This window comes from Papio anubis, chromosome 7 (genome assembly GCF_008728515.1).
Source record: "Papio anubis isolate 15944 chromosome 7, Panubis1.0, whole genome shotgun sequence".
Classification (NCBI taxonomy): domain Eukaryota; kingdom Metazoa; phylum Chordata; class Mammalia; order Primates; family Cercopithecidae; genus Papio; species Papio anubis.
In genome coordinates, this window is record NC_044982.1 from 116749387 (window position 1) to 116771007 (window position 21621).

At 46.8% G+C, this 21621-nt stretch overlaps 1 protein-coding gene across 1 annotated transcript in view; it reads left to right on the forward strand.

Moving 5' to 3' along the window:
• The window catches only part of HEXA (hexosaminidase subunit alpha), a 34550-nt gene extending 20402 nt beyond the window's left edge, over positions 1 to 14148 (forward strand). The window contains exons 2-14 of the mRNA XM_003901154.5: positions 71 to 163; positions 1064 to 1129; positions 3231 to 3277; positions 3804 to 3914; positions 5739 to 5840; positions 6323 to 6455; positions 7712 to 7892; positions 9155 to 9241; positions 9532 to 9604; positions 10878 to 11061; positions 11262 to 11352; positions 12036 to 12140; positions 13455 to 14148. Of these exons, the coding sequence (XP_003901203.1) occupies positions 71 to 163; positions 1064 to 1129; positions 3231 to 3277; positions 3804 to 3914; positions 5739 to 5840; positions 6323 to 6455; positions 7712 to 7892; positions 9155 to 9241; positions 9532 to 9604; positions 10878 to 11061; positions 11262 to 11352; positions 12036 to 12140; positions 13455 to 13518 (1337 nt within the window). The 3' untranslated portion in view covers positions 13519 to 14148. The remainder of the gene's footprint in view (positions 1 to 70; positions 164 to 1063; positions 1130 to 3230; positions 3278 to 3803; positions 3915 to 5738; positions 5841 to 6322; positions 6456 to 7711; positions 7893 to 9154; positions 9242 to 9531; positions 9605 to 10877; positions 11062 to 11261; positions 11353 to 12035; positions 12141 to 13454) is intronic.
• Positions 14149 to 21621: the final 7473 nt, after the last annotated feature.

The window sequence follows — 21621 nt, forward strand, 5'->3', positions numbered from 1 at the left end:
CTAGGGCCTTGGTTTTGCTTGTTGCTTCTAATGGCAGGTTGGCCACACCAAGCTTACCCTGTCTTCCCAGGAAAACGGCATACACCTGAGAAGAATGTGTTGGTTGTCTCTGTAGTCACACCTGGATGTAACCAGCTTCCTACTTTGGAGTCGGTAGAGAATTGTAAGTATCATCCTGTTCCCTGTCTTAGAAGAGCAAGCACTTGTCTGAAGCTGTAACTCTGGATGGCCTGGCCTAAACTGCTGATGCTCGGCCTGGAGTCTCCCTTGACCATGGGGACCGAGGTTCACCAAGTGCTGAGAGCCATGGAAGATGAGTTTTTCCTATGCAGAAACCGAACCAGTGCTAAAGGTTGGCTGTGGAACATCGCACTGGCTCTTCACTGAGTCCCACAGGACACCTACCTGCTGGACAGAATACATTTCTATTTTAGGAAAGTGTATACTTTGCTAGTTTTCTCTAATAGACCGTTCATTGGGGAAACAAGGGGTTCTGGTCACTTATACTGAGATGAAGTTAAGTCATTAGTCCAGTGACTGCCTCTTGTCTTCCCTGAGCAGCATTTGGGGACTTCTCAGTCTCCAAAGTGAACATCTGAGTTTTGGCTTCTTCCTCACATGATTGGAGGAAGTAGCTGAAGCACAGAGGAAAGGGAAAGGAGGGTGATTACAAAGGCATTGGGAGCATTGCATGCTGCACTCCCCCCTGCAGGCATCCCTGTTCCCTTTGCCAGGAGAAGACTTCCTTCATCTTTCTGCTGTGGAAACTGACCCATGAGGGAGGTGGTGCTTTGTACAGAACTCCGCTCCAGCCTGACTCTTGCTGTACGTCATCATGCAGGGTCTACAGAATCACTGTGGTGACCACCCTGCCGCTCTGGCCCCAGACCAGCCCATCCTATAGCTATCTTGCTCTGGGGACATCTCCTCATTGAAAGATTTTTTAAAATATATGGTCTTACTGTTTTTTTTTTTTTAATCCAGTGATTTATAGAATATCTGGTCTGTAATCTGAGAATAGAAAACCTTAACCAACTAAATGAGTTCATTTCTGTCATTTCAGATACCCTGACCATAAATGATGACCAGTGTTTACTCCTCTCTGAGACTGTCTGGGGAGCTCTCCGAGGTAACAAATTAAAAGAGAGAGAGAAAGGATGATGTGGGAAGGTTGGTGTTGGTGGAGTTCAGTAGCCCAGTCCCTGCTCACTGCAACCTCTGCCTCCTAGGCTTAAGCAGTCTTCCCTCTTTAGCCTCCCAAGTAGTGGGATTATAAGTGCCTGCCACCACGCCCAGCTAATTCTTATATTTTTAGTAGAGATGGGATTTCACCATATTACCCAGGCCAGTTTTGAACTCCTGAGTTCAAGTGATCCACCCATCTCGGCCTCCCAAAGTTCTGGGATTACAGGTGTGTGCCACCTCGCCCAGCCAGGAAGCTTTCTTTATGGGAACAGTTGGCGTGTTTTCCCATCTCTGTGGAGCTGTCCCTGGAGGTTGACAGGTTTTACCCTGTGCAGCATCAGCAGCTGCTGCTGCTGCCCTAGTCAGGGGCTCTGGGAAGCAGTGTGAGAGTCTGCAGGCTGATGCTCTAGGTGCCAGCAGGGGACAGGTAGCTGGGGGACAGGGCGAATGATGCTACCACAGACATTGCCCGTCCAGCTCTTGCTAAAGACATGTAATTGGAAAGGTATTTTTTAAAAGGAAAACTATAACAAAAGAAATAGATACATGCAAGAGAAAAGATAAATAGTAGTGAAATATCTAGAACTACATTATTTCTGGAGAAAATGAGTTTACTGGCTAAACTGTCAGCCCTTGCCCTTCCTCTGGGTTTACTGAGAAGGTATTTGGTGCTTAGATACAGACTTAGCCAAGTACCTCTCCCACTTTTGGTAAACCCTCTGCTGGTGAATGATGAGGGAAATTCTCTCGGAATTCCACACCTTGCTTTGGTTTGTCTTCCTTCCCTTTCCCCACTTCTATGCTTGGAACAACAGCATGCTGCCTCCCCTTCCTGCCCTCTTGTACCTTTGGTGCAGGTGCCGATGGTAAGGGAGGACCTCGGACTCCAGAATGCTGGGTGTCAGAATCAGAGTGGGGAGAAGCCAAAACAGTACACTAGCAGTCTGCTCAAACCAGGTGCTGAGTGACTGCTGAAGTCTCATGGATTCTTTCACTTTGAAATTGGGGACTCTGATAATTTTTCATGGGGTTTCTGCAGTGTTTCCAGAAGAGGGTCCCCAGCTGTTGAGAACATACAATGCTCTGGATTCAACATACCTGTGTGTGGGCCTTGCTAGACTCTAGGAGACAGTGTCAGTGGACTAGGGGAGTCCTTCTGAGGCAGTTGCTGTCCACCACACCTCAGCTCCCTATAGCTGGGTCTCTTCTCAGTCTCTGAAGAGGAAGAGTGGATGATTTTTTATTTTCTAGGTCCAGCTATGAACCCAGGCTCCTTGGAAACCCAAGCTTATGATCACTTTCTCACAATTTATTCTGGGACCCCTTTTCTCAGCTCTGTCAGCTCCTGATAGGGGTTAACTATGGAAGGCCTTGCAGGCTGTCTTGTCCCTGTGTCTGTCCTCATGAGTATATGTCTTGGCCTCTCTTCTCAATATTCTTGTCAAGTCACAGGAAATATAGATGAGAGGTATGTGGGTTTTGAAAGTTAGTGTGTTGTAAGAAGGGGCACTAAAACCCTTACTCTGACATCTCCCAAAATGAAATACAGAGTAAAGATGGATACTGGCTTCCTAATATCCCCTTTTCATCGGTGTTAAAAATTGTCAAGCCGGCCGGGCGTGGTGGCTCAAGCCTGTAATCCCAGCACTTTGGGAGGCCGAGACGGGTGGATCACGAGGTCAGGAGATCGAGACCACCCTGGCTAACACGGTGAAACCCCGTCTCTACTAAAAAATACAAAAAACTAGCCGGGCGAGGTGGCGGGCGCCTGTAGTCCCAGCTACTCGGGAGGCTGAGACAGGAGAATGGCGGGAACCCGGGAGGCGGAGCTTGCAGTGAGCTGAGATCCGGCCACTGCACTCCAGCCTGGGCAACAGCGTGAGACTCCGTCTCAAAAAAAAAAAAAAAAAATTGTCAAGCCTACACTACATCCATTTTCACTGTGTACCCAAACCTTACGCTCTGCTACATTGAGAACCTTCCAAATAGATACACCTCTTTCTCCACTCCCTGAGTCTTTACTCTGCCTCTCTACTTCTTCCTAGGTCTGGAGACTTTTAGCCAGCTTGTTTGGAAATCTGCTGAGGGCACAGTAAGTGTGGACCCTCAAAAAGGGCTCCTTTTTCATCTCCGGGGTTTGATCCCAATGTTGAGAATCCTAGAAAAATCTTGTTTTGCCTTAGGATCCTGGTGACTTGAGATAGCCCCAGTAGAAATGGAAGAGGAGATGTGGGTGGAAAACTGGTTTGGTAGATTTGGTCTGTTTGGAATCACTGTAATTTGGTTCCCTTGAGTCATCATTTAGTCATTTAGTCATCATTTAGACCTTGAGGCCACACTGCTTTGAAGAAAATAAACTGTGTTAACAGGAAAATCCAGAATTTTTAGGCTGAGTGGTGTATGGGACAGTTGTATTAGGCCAGCGTTGGACAATTGCTCTATGGGAAAGTGGCTGCTCATGGTCATTTATAGAGGTGGGGGGCATTTGGGGAGACAGTGACCCTGAGAACAGTCAAAGATTGGCTTTTTAAGAATCCTGGGAGAGGTATCTTCATCTCCTTGTGCCCCTGTAGTAAGCTTCCTTTGAATCTGACATGTTCAATGTTTGTTCTGCACAGTTCTTTATCAACAAGACTGAGATCGAGGACTTTCCCCGCTTTCCTCACCGGGGCTTGCTGTTGGATACATCTCGCCATTACCTACCACTCTCTAGCATCCTGGACACTCTGGTACCCAGGCCTGAAGGCCTTCTTCACACTTAAGAGTTCTGGGGTGATGGAGCAATGGACAGACCAAGTTCCAAATTCTTAAAGAGTTAGAGAGAGAATGTATGGACTGGGCGTGGTGGCTCACGCCTGTAATCCCAACACTTTGGCAGGCCGAGGTGGGCGGATCAACTGAGGTCAGAAGTTCGAGGCCGGCCTGGCCAACATGGTGAAACTCCATCTCTACTAAAAATACAAAAATTAGCTGGACATGGTGGCGCATGCTTGTAATCCCAGCTACCTGAGAGACTGAGGCAGGAGAATCGCTTGAACCCGAGAGGTAGAGGTTGCAGTGTTGGAGATCACGCCACTGCACTCCAGCCTGGGTGAAAGAGTGAGACGCCGTCTCAAAAAAAAAAAAAGAGAGAATGTGTGTAACTCTATGAGCTCCTGGGAAAAATGTAGAAGATGAGCTGCTCCAAGACTCAAAAAATAAAGAGTGACTTAAATCTACCTTACAGGCTACCGTAGATCAATGCTCAGGCTGTTTCCAGGGATACAAATGTTTAGGGGAATTAGCTTCATTGGCAGAACTAACTTTATTTATTTGTTTTTGAGAAAGGGTCTCAATTTTTTTTTTTTTTTTTTTTTTTTTTTTTGTAGAGTTGGGGTTTTATCGTGTTGCCCAGGCTGGTCTTGAACTCCTGGGCTCAAGCAATCTGCCCACCTTGGCCTCCCAGAGTGGTAGGATTATAGGCATGAGTTACCACACCTGGCCAGCAGAGCTAACTTTAGTTAGGAGAAGGTCATAGGAGAGAGATGTTCAAAGCCTTACCTCTGGGCCGGGTGCAGTGGCTCACACCTGTAATCTTAGCACTCTGGGAGGCCAAGGCGGGTGGATTGCCTGAGCTCAGGAGTTCGAGACTGGCGTGACCAACACGGTGAAACCCCATCTCTACTGAAAATACAAAAAATTAGCCAGGCATGATGGCGCAAACCTGTAGTGCCAACTACTCAGGAGGCTGCAGTGGGAGGGTCACCTGAGCCTGGGGAGATCAAGGATGCATGAACTGTGATTGCACCACTGCCGTCCAGCCTGGACAACAGAGACCCTGTCCCAAAAATAAATAATAAAATGAATGAAGGAAGGAAGGAGGCTGAGGCACGAGAAGCCCTTGAACCTGGGAGGTGGAGGTTACAGTGAGCTGAGATTGCGCCACTGCACTCCAGTCTGGGTGACAGAGCAAGACTATGTCTCAAAAAAAAAAAAAAAGCCTTACCTAGGAGGTTCCTAACTCTCTTGAGTTTTAATATGCAGTCTTATCTGACAGTTCCCGATCCAGTTCCTGTGTCTGCCTTTTCCTTTGCTCCTGTGACGGAACCAAAGGAGGCAACACATCTGCCAGCCTTGGCCTCTGAGATTATGAGTTAAGAGACTACTAAGTTCCCAGGAGGTCTCACAGTTGGGATTAACATCAGTCACACAACACAAATGGCAAGAGAAAGTGTTGCTCTTCAGGCTTTTGGAAGATTCTAGGGTACCACAGTAGCTGCAGCCCTCCTCTTAATGTGGCCAGAATTTATTTCAAAAAGAGGAAAGACCACTTCTATCATCCATCTTTGGATGTGTTCTGGGAAGAGTAGAAGTGTGCGAGGCCTTCCCTCCATGCCATCCCTCCCTGATGGGAAGGTTTGATAGAGAGACCCCATAGACACTTAATTGAGAGCTGAGGCAGGTCAAGCCTGTAGGGGTGTATGGAGCGGCCTGAGAGCCTGCCCAACATTGCAAGTTTGAGGCTGAAACGGGAGAGACTGTGATGGGTTCACAGTGTGCACTTTAACCTACAGGATGTCATGGCGTACAATAAATTGAACGTGTTCCACTGGCATCTGGTAGATGATCCTTCCTTCCCATATGAGAGCTTCACTTTTCCAGAGCTCATGAGAAAGGTATGTCCCCATTTCACTCAGACCAAGTTTATGGGTCAGTGTCTGAATCTGGCTGTGGCCCTCCTGGCAAGAACAGGGTCTCTCATCCTAACCAGTCGGTTTTAGACCAATATAGGGGAAGGACACTGGATTTGGAGTCAGAAGACTTGAGTTCAAGTCCAAAACTTTGCCAATAATTTTCCTTGTGACCTTCAGGAGAGAATCTCTTCTGGTCTTATTCCCTTTCTATTTATTTATATTCTGTTAAATGGACATAATATTAATACCTACCATGATTATCTCACTGGCATTATGATACTCAGATAAAATAGATGTGATAACTTCTAGGAAATTATGATCAAGTTTTTTGAAGATAGTCCCTGATACCAAAAGGCTATGGGCAGGTTTTCTGATGTCTGGGGAGTCTTGTGGGCATTTTGAGTATCTTCTACTCTGCTAGCTTTCAGGAAATGTGAACCTGAAGGGTGTCTTGTGCCTTTCAGGGGTCCTACAACCCTGTCACCCACATTTACACAGCACAGGATGTGAAGGAGGTCATTGAATACGCACGGCTCCGGGGTATCCGTGTGCTTGCAGAGTTTGACACTCCTGGCCACACTTTGTCTTGGGGACCAGGTAAGAATGATGTCTGCGGCCAGAGGGACTCTGCTCATTATGCTCAGAGTGAAGCTTCAGGGCAATGGCTCATGGAAGTGGCATATTCCAGCCTTGGTCCTTGGAAGAATGTTTTCCATCGACTTCTTCCACCTGGGAATTTAGATAGGAAGAACTCACTTTGGGCAGTGGAAGCCACTTCTTACTATTAAAATATGTACTGTTAGACTATGTAAGGGCACATTTTTCTCAGATGCCATTACAGGTAGTTTTGCCTCGAGTAGATGCTGAGGAATCTGACCACCAGGGTAGAATCTGAAAGAAAGAAGCCCAAGGGCAGCCTGCAGAGGTCAGAGTCAGTCACTACCCCTGCTCCCTTTCTTCTGTATACCCTCCGCCCTCCAGTGTGAGTCCCCAACGCAGGTTAAATGACGGTTGAAAAGGGCTACTGGCCTGATAGAAAACTGAAGATACTGGCCGGGCGTGGTAGCTCATGCCTGTAATCCTATCACTTTGGGAGGCCAAGGCGGGTGGATCGCCTGAGGTGAGGAGTTCAAAACCAGCCTGGCCAACATGGTGAAACTCCATCTCTACCAAAATTACAAAAATTAGCCAGTTGTGGGGGCAGGTGCCTGTAATCCCAACTACTCAGGAGGCTGAGGCAGGAGAATCGCTTGAACCTAGGAGGCAGAGGTTGCGGTGAGCCAAGATCGTGCCACTGCACTTCAGCCTGGGTGACAGAGCAAGACTCTGTCTCAAAAACAAACAAACAACAACAACAAAACCCTGAAGACATCTTGTGACCTCAGCAGCAGGAAGTAGTCTCTGGGCCAAGGGAGATACTCCTTAGGAAATGTAAAAAGATTCTGGGTGATGGTTGACCCCACCTGCAGGAGGAGATAGAGAAGAAAGATTTTGCCAGTTTGGCTGGATTAGACTCTCCCTCAGCCTAAAGGCCTGTGAGGAGAGCAGCCTTGGGAGCAAGGGTGGTGCCTGCTAGAAGCAGTGTGTCAAGGCAAGAGTGTGTGCACTGACAGTTGTCTGGCTGAAACTCAGCCTCTGCCTGTCTATGATTGTGGATGTATTTGTATCTTTTTACTGCGACTAAATGGTGGTGACTACCAGTGTCTGTGAGTGCCTGAGTGTGCCTACCTAAATGTGTGTGATGTTTATGAATACACTTGTCTTACTTTGTGTGACTTGTGTCCTTACGTGTAGGACTGTGCTTGGGGGTTTATGTATTTGTGACACTCGTATGGGGTTTTCTGTTGGCTTAGGTATCCCTGGATTACTGACTCCTTGCTACTCTGGGTCTGAGCCCTCTGGCACCTTTGGACCAGTGAATCCCAGTCTCAACAATACCTATGAGTTCATGAGCACATTCTTCTTGGAGATCAGCTCTGTCTTCCCAGATTTTTATCTTCATCTTGGAGGAGATGAGGTTGATTTCACCTGCTGGTATGAGCCCTTTGATCTTCCCTTTGTGGCCTGATCAGTTGCTTACTCAGAATAGAGGTTAGCCCCCGAGGGGCCACGTAGCTCAGCTGCTGCTCTCAGTGGTCTATATGGACTCACATTGCTCAGGTCTTAGGCCTTCCTCTGCCCATCTACGTAGAGATCCTACCTGATTTGGGCAAGGCGTTCACTGTGAACCTCTTCCTTCCTACTCTCATATCCTTGAGGTATTGATAGAAAAACCAGCCCTGGACACAGAATTGTGTTAGAAAAGTTCAGGATAGAGAAAAATAATCCCTGTTTATGAAGGCTTAAAATTGTCTGGTTGAAGAGTCAAGACACAGAATTCAAGACTAATAGATGACAGTGTCTAATTAGTATTCAGTTGTAAAGTCCAAACCCTTGGTTCTGGTGAGCTCAAAAGAGGCTGAGGGGCTTCTTTGAGAAGAGGGCGCCAGAGCTGAATCTGGGGAAATGATTTGGCTTTTTGGAGATGTGAGCAAGGGAGAATATTCCAGAAGGAGAACAATGTGAGCAAAATGTGGACGTTGTAACGCAAGGGATCTGCAGCAGGTAATAGACAGCAAGACTTGTCATCCAATTGGAAGAGCAGGTGAGAAAGCCGGAATCCAGTGTGCTGGAGCTCTTAAGTTAAGACCTTGGATCCTCATGTTGCAGTCCGGAGAGGATTAACATGTTTTCTCTTTGGGAGTTTGAACTTAAAACTCTTCAGGTCCAGACTCAGCCTTTCTCAGCCTGTGTCAACAGCTCACCTACTTCACATAACTTTGCTTGGCCACACTTTCTACATGTAGGGCTTCTGAGATCCTTGCTTATTTGATTTTTCAGGTGAAAAAAGGAAGTTGGCCGGGCGCGGTGGCTCAAGCCTGTAATCCCAGCACTTTGGGAGGCCGAGACGGGCGGATCACAAGGTCAGGAGATCGAGACCATCCTGGCTAACACGGTGAAACCCCGTCTCTACTAAAAAATACAAAAAATTAGCCGGGCGAGGTGGCGGACGCCTGTAGTCCCAGCTACTCGGGAGGCTGAGGCAGGAGAATGGCGTGAACCCGGGAGGCAGAGCTTGTCAAGTGAGCTTGAGATCCGGCCACTAGCACTCCAGCCTCAGCCTCCCGAGTAGCTGGGACTCCGTCTCAAAAAAAAAAAAAAAAAAAAGGAAGTTATAGGGGGCCAGGTGACTAATCCCCAGGCATTAGGCTTTCAGGATGTTGAAATATTAATCTTCATTTTCTCTTGGGATTCAGGAAGTCCAACCCAGATATCCAAGACTTTATGAGGAAGAAAGGCTTCGGTGAGGACTTCAAGCAGTTGGAGTCCTTCTACATCCAGACGTGAGAAGGGAAGGAGGGCGGGTGGGGTCCCTTGGGGGTCCTCCTGTGGGGTCCTCCCTTTCCATACCGGAGTCAGGCCCTGCTTGGCCACTGTCTGGCCCCTGCAGGGTCCCCTTGTCCTTTTTCCCATCCTTTCAGGTTTGGAGTGGTCAGTTTCCCACCCTGGGGAAAGACACTGCTTAATGAGGAATAGGCCCCTGGCCAGGCTCAACCCCTAGAGCACTGGCACAAACAGTCTAGAGCCCGTCTGAGCTAAGCAGACACTTACGAGACACTCCTCTCCTCTCCAGGCTGCTGGACATCGTCTCTTCTTATGGCAAGGGCTATGTGGTGTGGCAGGAGGTGTTTGATAATAAAGTAAAGGTGAGCCGGGGCAGAGAAGAGAAGAAGCCACCAGCGGTGCCTCCCTCTGGTCTCCCCAGCTCCTCCCTGCCTCTACAGAGACTGAACCTCCTGGTTTGGATTGGGCTTTAATGGTCAGAGAACTCTCCTTTTCTCTCTAGAAAGGCCACAGAGTGCTGGGTGCAGTGGCTCACACCTGTAATCCAAGCACTTTGGTAGGCCAAGGCAGGTGGATTGCTTGAGCCTAGGAGTTCAAGAGCAGCCTGGCCGACATAACGAAACCCTCGTCTCTACAAAAAATACAAAAATCAGGAGGCTGAGGTGGGGGTACTGCTTGAGCCCAGGAGGCACAGGTTGCTGTGAACCCAGATGTGCCACTGCACTCCACTCCTGGGCAACAGAGTGAGACCCTGTCTCAAAAAAACCAAAGGCCGCTGTGGTATGAGCCCTGGGTTTATGTGTCAGAGTTTCTATCTTCCCTCACTACAAACCTGATTAAGAACTATTTCTGGGCCCGGTGCAGTGGCTCACGCCTATAATCCCACCACTTTGGGAGGCCGAGGTGGGCGGATCACGAGGTCAGGAGATCGAGACCATCCTGGCTAACATGGTGAAACCCCGTCTCTACTAAAAAAAATACAAAAAGTTAGCCGGGCGTGGTGGCGGGCGCCTGTAGTCCCAGCTACTCGGGAGGCTGAGGCAGGAGAATGGCGTGAACCCAGGAGGCGGAGCTTGCAGTGAGCGGAGATCGTGCCATTGCACTCCAGCTTGGGTGACAGAGCAAGACTCCATCCCCAAAAAAAAAACCTATTTCTGCTGCTAGGTTACTTGGATAGGCTGGATTTTTCTTCCTAAATCATAGATTAGGGTCTTCCGGGTCTGTGGGACCAAGGCTACCTTCTCCTTTATTGTTGATCAGTAAGATCCCACTCCTGTCACATGCAAGGACTCTTCAGGAGCCTTGTCCCATTCCCAGAATCATCTGGAGACTTTTGGACATGGCAGCTCCGGGGTCCCCCTGCTTGCCGCCCTCAGCTCACTGCTGGTATTACTGTGTGGACAGGGAGGTTGCAGAGGGACGGAGAGGGGAGCTGCAGGGAGGCCTTTTAGGGCCCTGGGTTCCTTGGCCTCTGTCCTGAGGTGTGAGCTCAATGGTCAGGAGTCACAGAGACATACTTTGCTGCTGGGGAACAGAGGGAGCACACACCTGTTGTCCCACGTTGCCTGTGTAAGAATAAGGCCCAGGAATCTCCTCAGCTTTGTGTCTTTACTGCCATTTGACCTTTTATAACAGATTCGACCAGACACAATCATACAGGTGTGGCGAGAAGAGATTCCAGTGAACTATATGAAGGAGCTGGAACTGGTCACCAAGGCCGGCTTCCGGGCCCTTCTCTCCGCCCCCTGGTACCTGAACCGTATATCCTACGGCCCTGACTGGAAGGATTTCTACATAGTGGAACCCCTGGCATTTGAAGGTGAAAGCAGAGAGCTCTCCTTGCTGACCAGAGGAGGCTGGGCTGGGGCACAGGATGGGAGGCAGGAAGGTCTGGGCCAGACATTTCCGATTAGTAAATGAAACAACTTAGCTGGGGTGAGGGCCACATTGTGAAGGTGGTTGAGAGGGACCCTAGAGTTACCCACCATCACCAGACTGTTGTTGCTTGTTTTCCCTCAGGTACCCCTGAGCAGAAGGCTCTCGTGATTGGTGGAGAGGCTTGTATGTGGGGAGAATATGTGGACAACACAAACCTGGTCCCCAGGCTCTGGTAAGGGTTTTCGGGGGAAGGTGGAAGGTTGGACCTGAGAGCAGGGGTTCTCCCTTACAGACCCAATCCCATCTAGCCACCTCTGGACTAGTACCCTCCTTTCAGGCCTGAGAGAGAGCAGGCCGTACAACGAGCCTTCTGAAGATTTGTGTGCAATATTCACTCTCCACATGACTTCCATCTATATCCCTCCAGCCACCCATTAGGTATGTGGGATAGGGATTGTTAACCTCACTTCCCAGAGAGATAATGAGGCCTGGAGAACATCGGTGACTTGCTCAGGATCCAGCAAAGGCATCCATGATTCCTGTAATAAGGCTTCCCTCTGCTCTTTTCACCGCAGCCTTACCAAGTGTGGTTGGTTGTGCAGAGTTTACATTTTAAGGACATCTGCTGCTGTCACTGTCATTGTGGTTAATGATGCCTTTAAGGTTTATTCTTATTCCCGTATCTTTGAGAGAGGAAGAGAGTGGGATTGCTACCGACATTTTAATGAAGGTGTAGCTGAGCCCTAGAACTTTCTGGGAGCCATCTAACCTGACTGTAGCTCATAACAAGGTATTGATCACTTCTTTGGCCTGAGCTAGTCCAGGGCACTTAGACAAGAGGTAGCAGCCTATGGATGTCCAGCACCTTTGCAGGGAATACAGAGCCCAATCTGGCACACGCCCCCTTTCCTCCAGGCCCAGAGCAGGGGCTGTTGCCGAAAGGCTGTGGAGCAACAAGTTGACATCTGACCTGACATTTGCCTATGAACGTTTGTCACACTTCCGCTGTGAGTTGCTGAGGTAAGCAAGCTGTGGGGCCTTCGCAAGGCAGGGTAGGGCAGATCCAGGGCTGGGGAACCCCTTAGAGAGAGGAAGAGAATAATAACAATAGCTAACACTTACAGAGGCTTATAGTCGGCCCTCATCCATGGATTCCACCAACTGCGATAAAAAGTATTCAGGAAAAAAAATACAACAACAAAAAAATACAAATAAAAAATACTGTATAACAACTATTTACATAGCATTTATATGTATTAGGCATATGTAATCCAAGATCATTTCAAGTATATGGGAAGTTGTACATTGGTTATATGCAAATACTATGTCATTTTTATATAAGGGACTTGAGCATCCTTGGATTTTGGTATCCACGGGGGTCCTGAAACAAATCCCCTGTGGATACTGAGGGACAACTGTATTTTGTGGCAAACACTGTGCTAAGTTTGTTACACATATTGTCTCATTTAGTCTTCACCACAACCCCATAAGATAGGTGCATTTTTGTCCCCAGTTTAGAGATAGACACTGAAGCACAGAAGTTCAGTACCTTGCCCAAAGTCACTAAGAAGCAGGATTTGAACCAGGCTGACTTACAGGATCTCATGACACCTTTGCCTCTGTCAGGGATGTGCCTGTGTAAGATAGTCATTTCCCTGATTCCTTCGTTGGCTAGGTCTTGAGAACTTGGGGGACATAGCCTAATGCAGAGCAGAGTCCTGGGCTGAGAGTCAAGCATGGTAACATCTAAGCCTTAACTATGTCATTCACTGGGTGACTTCCAGCTGGTTCTCTAAGCATGTTGCTTACTTGGATAATAAGGGAAGCATGCCTAGATGTCCCCTGAGGAGATTGGTCAGGTTATAGTCTGAGACCCAAGGACAGGATTTCACGTCCATATTCGTGGACAGGACAGCACCTAAGTCCCCCAATGCTACCACATTTACAGCGTTTTAGAATCAGGAACAGAGGGCTAAGTAGGCCAGGAGCATTGGCTGCCTTTCAGACATCTACCTGTTTTCCAAAGGGATTGAGTTATTTGGGGTTAGGGTACGAGATAGGCAGGATAGAAATAGATGTTGCCAACATTTCTGGATCTCCAAGACCTGTATCAAAATCACATGAGGCACCTGTTCAGCTTGCAGATTCTTGCCCATACTTTGCCCCACCCCAAGTGAGAATCTGTGGAATTGAGATCCCCAGGTACACCTGGTGTACAGTGACAGTTTGAGAGTCACCGAAATGGGGAAGGAGAGACTGTTGACGGGTGTGAAAAGTGTTGCTGGGGCCCCTTCTGAGGGGCTTATCTTGCCATTTCTTCATGTCCTCCTGCAGGCGAGGTGTCCAGGCCCAACCCCTCCATGTAGGCTACTGTGAGCAGGAGTTTGAACAGACCTGAGCCCCAGGCACCGCGGAGGGTGCTGGCTGTAGGAGAATGGTAGTGGAGCCAGGCTTCCACTGCATCCCGGCCGGGGGACGGAGCCCCTTGCCTGCGTGCCCCTGTGCTTGGAGAGAAAGGGGCTGGTGCTGGCGCTCACATCCAATAAAGAGTAATGTGGCATTTTTCTATAATAAACATGGATTACCTGTGTTTAAAAAAAAAAAAAAAAAGTGTGAATGGCCTTAGGGTAAGGGCACAGCCAGGCTGGAGTCAGTATCTGCCCCTGAGGTCTTTTAAGTTGAGGGCTGGGAATAAAACCTCTAGCCTTTGTGCTACTCTGCTTAGCCTGTGAGCTATGTCACTCCCCTCCCACTCCTGAACATATTCCAGACACCTGCCCTAATCCTCAGCCTGCTCACTTTATTTCTGCATTATATCTCCAAGGCGTTGGTATATGGAAAAATGTAGGGGCTTGGAGGCGTTCTGGACAGTGGGGAGGGCTCCAGACCCAACCTGGTCATAGAATAGCCTCTCCCCCATGCATACTTATCCACATCCCTCCCCTAGAGCTATTCTCCTTTGGGTTTCTTGCTGCTTCAATTTCATACAACCATTATTTAAATATTATTAAACACATATTGTTCTCTAGGCACTGTGGTCAGTGAGGTTTTTTATGTTTTTGTTTTTGAGACAGAGTCTCACTCTCTCACCTAGGCTGACAGTGCAGTGGCACAGTCTTGGCTCACTGCAGCCTCTGCCTCCTGGGTTCAAGTGATTCTCATCCATCAGCCTCCTGAGTAACTGGAATTACAGGCACGCACCACCACGTCCATCTAATTTATGTATTTTTAGTAGAGATGGGGGTTTCACTATATTGGTCAGGCTGGTCTTGAACTCATGACCTCAGATGATTGCTTGCCTTGGCCTCCCAAAGTGCTGGGATTAGAGGCGTGAGCCGCCGCACTCGGGCCTGTGGTAAATTGTTGAATTTGAAGGACTCAAGAGGCCCTGGTCAATGCCAAAATAATGCAGATGACTTCCATCGCCCTCCTCCCAACCATTTTCAGCCCAAAGCATATTCACAGGGAATGGATGGTGGCGTGGAGGGTGTGGAGGTGGGCTGTGGCTCTGGAGAGGGTCTTTGCAGGTGTGATTTTCTCTAGAAGGAAATGTCTCGTAGTGAACCCAGACTGCCCCCTGGTGGTTTCAAGTGCAGAAGTGACACTGTAGGCCAGAGGCGGGAGCAGTAATGCATCGCAGCCATTTTAGGTGAGGATTTCCTTGACTGTTATTTGTTAAGTTCTTTGGCTGGGCCCTGGCCTAGCGGTACAATGGACAGGTTTCAGGCATTTTTTTCAGAAAGCTTCCAGTGTAGTGGATACAGAAACTTGGGGAAGGCAGGACTGAGAAGGATCTGAGTAAAACTCGTCCTTCAACACCATCCTTCAGCCCCTGGGTCATGTTCCTTCGAGGTCCTGGTGGGAGGTAGACCAGCCTAGCCTTGTGCTGTTCCTGTAAGGATAGGGTGGGCATTTTCTACCAACAGAAGTCTTGGAATTTTCACACAGCCCAGCCTAGCCAAGTCCAGGGCTATAGCCCAGATATACATAAGTTAAGGTCCCAGCACTGGCACCCACCACAGGAGCCCCCTTACCTCTATTAACCAGAAGCTTGTAGGAGGGGTGGTCCCCAGACAAGGACCCTGCAGAGGTGCAACCCTGCTTCCATCCTGGTCCTAACTTTCACGTTACTATTGCTTGGGATAATGTTAAATAAAAATAGCAGACACTGAGTTTTAAGTCTCAAGTGGATGAAGGCAGAGATTGTGATACACTTGAGTTAAAGCAGTAAGGTTCTGTCATTTTTTATTCCTGTTGTAAACATTTTCTTTAATGTTATTATTTTTACCACTAAAATAACATGGCCTGGTCACGACCTTCATTGGTAGAGTGCTGTTCCTCACCTCCACCGTTGCTCCTTTGGTCCATTGATCATGAGAGCATTTACCTGAAGGTCATCAGACCTCGGATGCCAACAGGTCAGAGGTAGTGGCCTGCAGTTACCACCCAGACTGTTCCAATGCACAGAATCGCTGTTTGCCCAACTCATCTCCCTTCACCTGGGCTGCAAATTGAGAGTCCCACCCCTGAGCGGAACACAGGCGGCCTTGTGTGCTGTGCACCACCAGGGGGCGAGGAAGTTCCCAGACTGACTTCCTGGCTCCAGTCATCCTAGGAAAAAAGTTCTCCGGTCGCTCCCCACCCCCACCCCTTCCCTTTCCAGGAGTCTATTAAGGAGGCAAAGCAGGCCTAACGGGTGTCAAAGCAAAGGAGTGAATGGAGACTGGGAGAATTTTCAACCTCCCCTCTTGGTAGGAGCTGAGGCTGCATGCCAGGTACTGTTCCTTCTAGGAATCCGTTAAGTCATGTCACTGGTGTTTTCAGGTGCGTCTCAAAGGATTACCGTAGGGATAGGATATCAGGATGTGGGAGCACAGGTGCCATCACAGCACTAGTGATGGAGAGTCATTGCCCCTAGACTTCTGGGACTGTGAGGAAAGCTGAAAAATACTGGGAAAGGGTGAAAGAAAGGATGTAGGTGGAATTTATTTAGTATTAATGTAGGTACACATGCCTTATGGCAACTTTCCTAGCACTCTAAAATCTAGATTTGTATAGTTTTTGTCAATATCTTTTGTAAGCTTAATACAGGGCATGACAAGTATGTGTCACATACTTTTTTTCCACGAAGAAAAAAACATAAGTAGAAATTGGGTGCTTTGTTTATCAAAATTATTCTGTATTTCCTTTATAAATAAATAAACTTTGAAATAAAGGTTGAAAATTAGTATCTTTTCTAGCCCAGCCACCATTGTTTTTAAAAATCCTCTTTGAAGCAGGGGTGTGTGTGTGTGTGTGTGTGTGTGTGTGTGACTATGTTTTTCAACAAAATTTTTAAAAATCGCAATGTCAGGGCCAGGTGCAGTGGCTCATGCCTCTAATTCCAGCACTTTGGGAGGCCGATGTGGGAGGATTGCCTGAGCTCAGGAGTTAAAGACCATCCTGGGCAACATGGTGAGACCTCATTTCTACTAAAATTAAAAAGATTAGCTGAGAATGGTGGTATGTGGTTATAGTCCCAGCTACTCAGGAGGCTGAGAAAGAAGGATCACTTCAGCCTGGAAGATTGAGGCTGCAGTGAGTTATGATCGCACCACTGCACGCCAGCCTTGGCAACAGGGTGAGACAATGTTTCAAAAAAAAGAAAAAATTGTAAATGTCCAGGAACCTTGCTTTTTTTCACAGTAATTACTGTACTCTAACCACACCCATGTTTAGTCTAAACTACCCCAGTAAATACTCCTATTTTTTGCTGATTTCAAACGTTTCAAACAACAGAAAAGTCTGGAAACTAGTAAACAGTGTAACCACCCAGCTTTGTTGCATCTCAATAGTCATATTTGCTTCAGATTCGTTTTTTTAAAACAAAAAAGATGAAACATTAAATTATTAATATCGCCCTTCCCTATGCTATTCCCTTCTCCAAAAACAACTATTTTCCAGAATTTATTTTTAATCTCATTTCCTCTGGAGAATCTGATACTTAACTGTGATTTTTTTCATCATTGTTAATAAATTCTTTATGGCTCACTCTTTATAGCAAATTAGAGATGTTTTGGAAGCCACTCAAAAAAGGGAGTGTGTGTGGGAAAGGAGGAAGAGCAGGCAGGCAGACACGGGTAGGAAGGGGTGCCATGCTCGCTGGTGAGCTGCAGTGTGTGAGTGAGAGCGTGTGGCTGGGTGTCTGGATGATCTATTATGAAAGAGGATATTTGAACATAGGAACTCAGAGAACTGCTGGTGTTTATCTAGACTCACATGAGTCAGAAATCTGAATGAAGATAGATGTGGAGATCCAGCTAGGAGAACAAAAGTGCTTCGTCATTTTTATATGCTTGCTGTGTCAGGCACTTCTTTTTTTTTTCTTTTTTTTGTTTTTTGTTTTTTGAGACAGAGTCTTGCTCTTGTCACCCAGGCTGGAGTGCAGTGGCACAATCTGGGCTCACTGCAACCTCCACCTCCCTAGTTCAAGCAATTCTCCTGCCTCAGCGTCCCAAGTAGCTGGGACCACAGGCATGTGCCACCACACCTGACTAATTTTTGTATTTTTAGTGGAGACGGGGTTTTACCATATTAGCCAGGCTGATCTCAAACTCCTGACCTCAGGTGATCTGCCCACCTCAGCCTCCCAAAGTGCTGGGATTACAGGCATGAGCCACCACGCCCAACCTGTCAGGCACTATTATAAGCACTTTACTGGATGTTAATATATTTAATCCTCATCCCAACCAATGTAGTGTCAATATTATTCTCATTTGACAGATAAGGAAACAAACATAGGAAAGTTAAGTGACATCGTATGGTTACACAGCTACGCTGAGTCCCGATTTGCACTGGGGAGTTGCAGGGGATGATTCGTAGCTCATCTACCTAACTCTAGCCCCTACTGCCGTCAACCACTGTCCTGGGCTGCCCCACGTCAGACATCTTCCTCCTCTTGGACACCAAATACAGACATACAGATAAAGCTGGCAACTCAGCTATTTCTGGGCTCAAATCCATTTCTTCTCCTATGTTTAAACTAAATTGAAACCTCTCGGTCCTGCTTTTATTAGTGAAGTCGCGTGAAACAATTGCCAAGTTTGTCTATTTCACCACTTTCCATTCAGGCCTCATGATCCTGCAGTTGGGCTGTAATCCTCATAAGGGCCGCTTCCACTAAGGCCAACAATAACCTACATGTTGCCAAATCAAGGGACATTTCTCAATAATAAGGAAAACAATTACTTGACCTTTTCTCAGATTTTACCCCTCCCTCTTTGAAATTCTTTCTTCGCAGGCTTTTGTGACACCATTCTTTCCTGAGTTTCTCAATGTCTATCACTGACTCCTTCAGTAAACTCCCAGCCCATAACCAAGGTTTTGTCTCCTATTTTTTTTTTTTTTTTTTTCTTCTTTGAGACAGAGTCTCACTGTCTGGCTCTATTGCCCAGGCCGGAGTGCAGTGGTACAATTTCGGCTCACTACAACCTCCGCCTCCCAGGCTCAAGCGATTCTCCTGCCTCAGCCTCCCGAGTAACTGGAACTACAGGTGTGCACCACCACACTAGGCTAATTTTTTTTGTGTTTTTGTAGAGACAGAGTTTCGCCACGTTGGCCAGGCTGGTGTCGAACTCCTGAACTCAGGTGATCAGCTCACCTCAGCCTCCCAAAGTGCTGGGATTACAGGCGTGAGCCACTGCACCTGGCCTTTCCTCTTATGCTTTCTTCTTAGTTATCTCATTTACAGTTAGACAGTCTTAGTGTACAGTCTTACACCTGGACAGCCATAGGTAGGTAGGTAGGTAGGTAGATAGACAGATTAGATAGAATAGATAGATAGATAGGTAGGTAGGTAGGTAGGTAGATAGACAGATTAGATAGAATAGATAGATAGATAGATAGACAGACAGACATATACATAATATATGTATGTGTATTTACTCTGGGCTCCAAGCTGAGGTAGCCAACGTCTTCATATCATCTGAATGTCCATTACATACTTAAAGCTCATGTCCCAGGCAGAATTCATCTCTTCATAGCTCCCCACTCTATTCCTCCTGTACGACTATTCTGCTGGTCATTAGAGCCGACGTCTGGGAATCATCTTTTAACTCCTTACTTCCTGTCATAATTGTCACCACGACATCCCTACTCTGTATAAATAACTCTTAGATTCATGTATTCCTCTCTCTCTACACTGCCACCATCTTTATTTAGGATCCTAATGAATACATCTGCCTCAGTTCTTCCAGTCGTCTTTTTAAACTGCAAGTCAGTTTGTGTGTTTCCTGCTTTGCCCCATTGTCCAATTCACTCAGAAGTATACGCCAGTCTTCCTCTTCAAGATGATGCCTTTGACCACTCAATAATCATTTTCTGACACTCCACCTATATTAGTTACAAGGAAATAGCTCAAACTGGATTATGCAAAAAAAGATCTAACATTGTGTCATGTTATACATCTCCACATACACATTCAAAATTCTGACTTATGTCAGCCTAGATAAACATCAACAGAAGTACATAATTATATGACCCTAGGGATAAATCTATTAAAAGACATAAGGACTTTGCGGAGAAAATTACTAAATTTTGGAAAGACACAGAAGATAGAGATGTAGAGATAGAACATGTTCATGAAAGAAGACTCAATATTCATAAGGATTTTAAATTTATCTGCGGGTTCAATGTGGTTCCTATTAAAATGCAATTTTCTTTTTATTTTGGAACTTGAAGCTGATTTTAAAGTAAGTGCAAATCTTTTTTGGAGTAGGGGAAACTTGAAGCTGCTTTTAAAGTAAGTGCAAGAATACCTAAGAATAATGAAAAAGTCAATTTTTAAGAAGAGAAAAATAAGCTGGGTGCAGTGACTCACGCCTGTAATCCCAGCACTTTAGAAGGCCGAGGCGGGTGGATCACTTGAGGCCAGGAGTTCGAGACCAACCTGGCCAACATGGCGAAACCCTTTCTCTACTAAAAATACAAAAATTAGCCAGTCACGGTGGCACATGCCTGTGATCCCAGCTATTCAGGAGGCTGAGGCAGGAGAATTGCTTGAACCCGGGAGGCAGAGGTTGCAGTGAGTTGAGATTGCACCACTGCACTCTGGCTTGGGAGACAGAGCAAGACTCTGTCTCAAAATAATAATAATAATAATGATGAGAGAAAAATGTACAACATGGAATAGAGTTGATATCCAGCCAGTATACACTTTGAGTGATCTCATTTACACTCGGATGTATCTTCAGCTACCCTTATATGAAGTCACAGACTCATGCCTGTCAGCACTCTGGGAGGCCAGGGCAGTAGGATCACTACAGCCTGAGTTCAGGACTGCAGTGATCTATGATTGCAGCATTGCACTGGAGCCTGGCCAACAGAGTGAGACCCTATCTCTTAAAAATTAAAAAATAAGGCCGGGCGCGGTGGCTCAAGCCTGTAATCCCAGCACTTTGGGAGGCCGAGACGGGTGGATCACGAGGTCAGGAGATCGAGACCATCCTGGCTAACACAGTGAAACCCCGTCTCTACTAAAAAATACAAAAAAAATAGCCGGGCGAGGTGGCGGGCGCCTGTAGTCCCAGCTATAGGGAGGCTGAGGCAGGAGAATGGCGTAAACCTGGGAGGCGGAGCTTGCAGTGAGCTGAGATCCGGCCACTGCACTCCAGCCTGGGCGACAGTGCGAGACTCCCTCTCAAAAAAAAAAAAAAAATAAAATTAAAAAATAAAAATAAGTCATTATAAAAGTGTAATTATCAAAACAGTTGGTGTTGGTGCAGAAATAGACAAAAAGCCCCATAAAACAGAATGCGGAATCCAAAAAGAGGCTTATCCATATACAGAAACCTGAAAATGTGCAGAGGTTATGTAACAAATTGGGAGACTTCAGATTCTTGTAGGAACATGGTAGAAACCTGGTTTTTAATCTTCCAACTTCTGTAAAAACCATAAAGAGCAACAAGGTACATTTAAAAACAAAAAGGCCCAAACTAGTGAAACAAGAAGAAAGAGCCTAAAGACTCCAAACTACCTGAATTTAATGCTAATCACTTGTTCAGGAAAATTCATTTTATTCAAATTTTCTTACATTTATTCAAATATGAGTAAAAATACTACAGATATACATACAAGAAAAAGATAAAAATCATTTCAAAAATTAAGGCTGGCCGGGTGCAGTGGCTCACGCCTGTAAACCCAGCACTTTGGGAGGCCAAGGTGGGTGGATCACCTGAGGTCAGGAGTTTGAGACTAGCCTGGCCAACATAGTGAAACCCCAGCTCTACTAAATATACAAAAATTAGGTGGGCATGGTGATGCATGCCTATAATCCCAGCTACTCAGGAGGCTGAGGCAAGAGAATCACTTGAATTCGGGAGGCGGAGGTTGCAGTGAGCCAAGATGCACCACTGCACTCCAGCCTGGGCAACAGAGTGAGACTCTGTCTCAGAAAATAAAATAAAAAGTATAGGCCGGACACGGTGGCTCACGCCTGTAATCCCAGCACTTTGGGAGGCCAAGG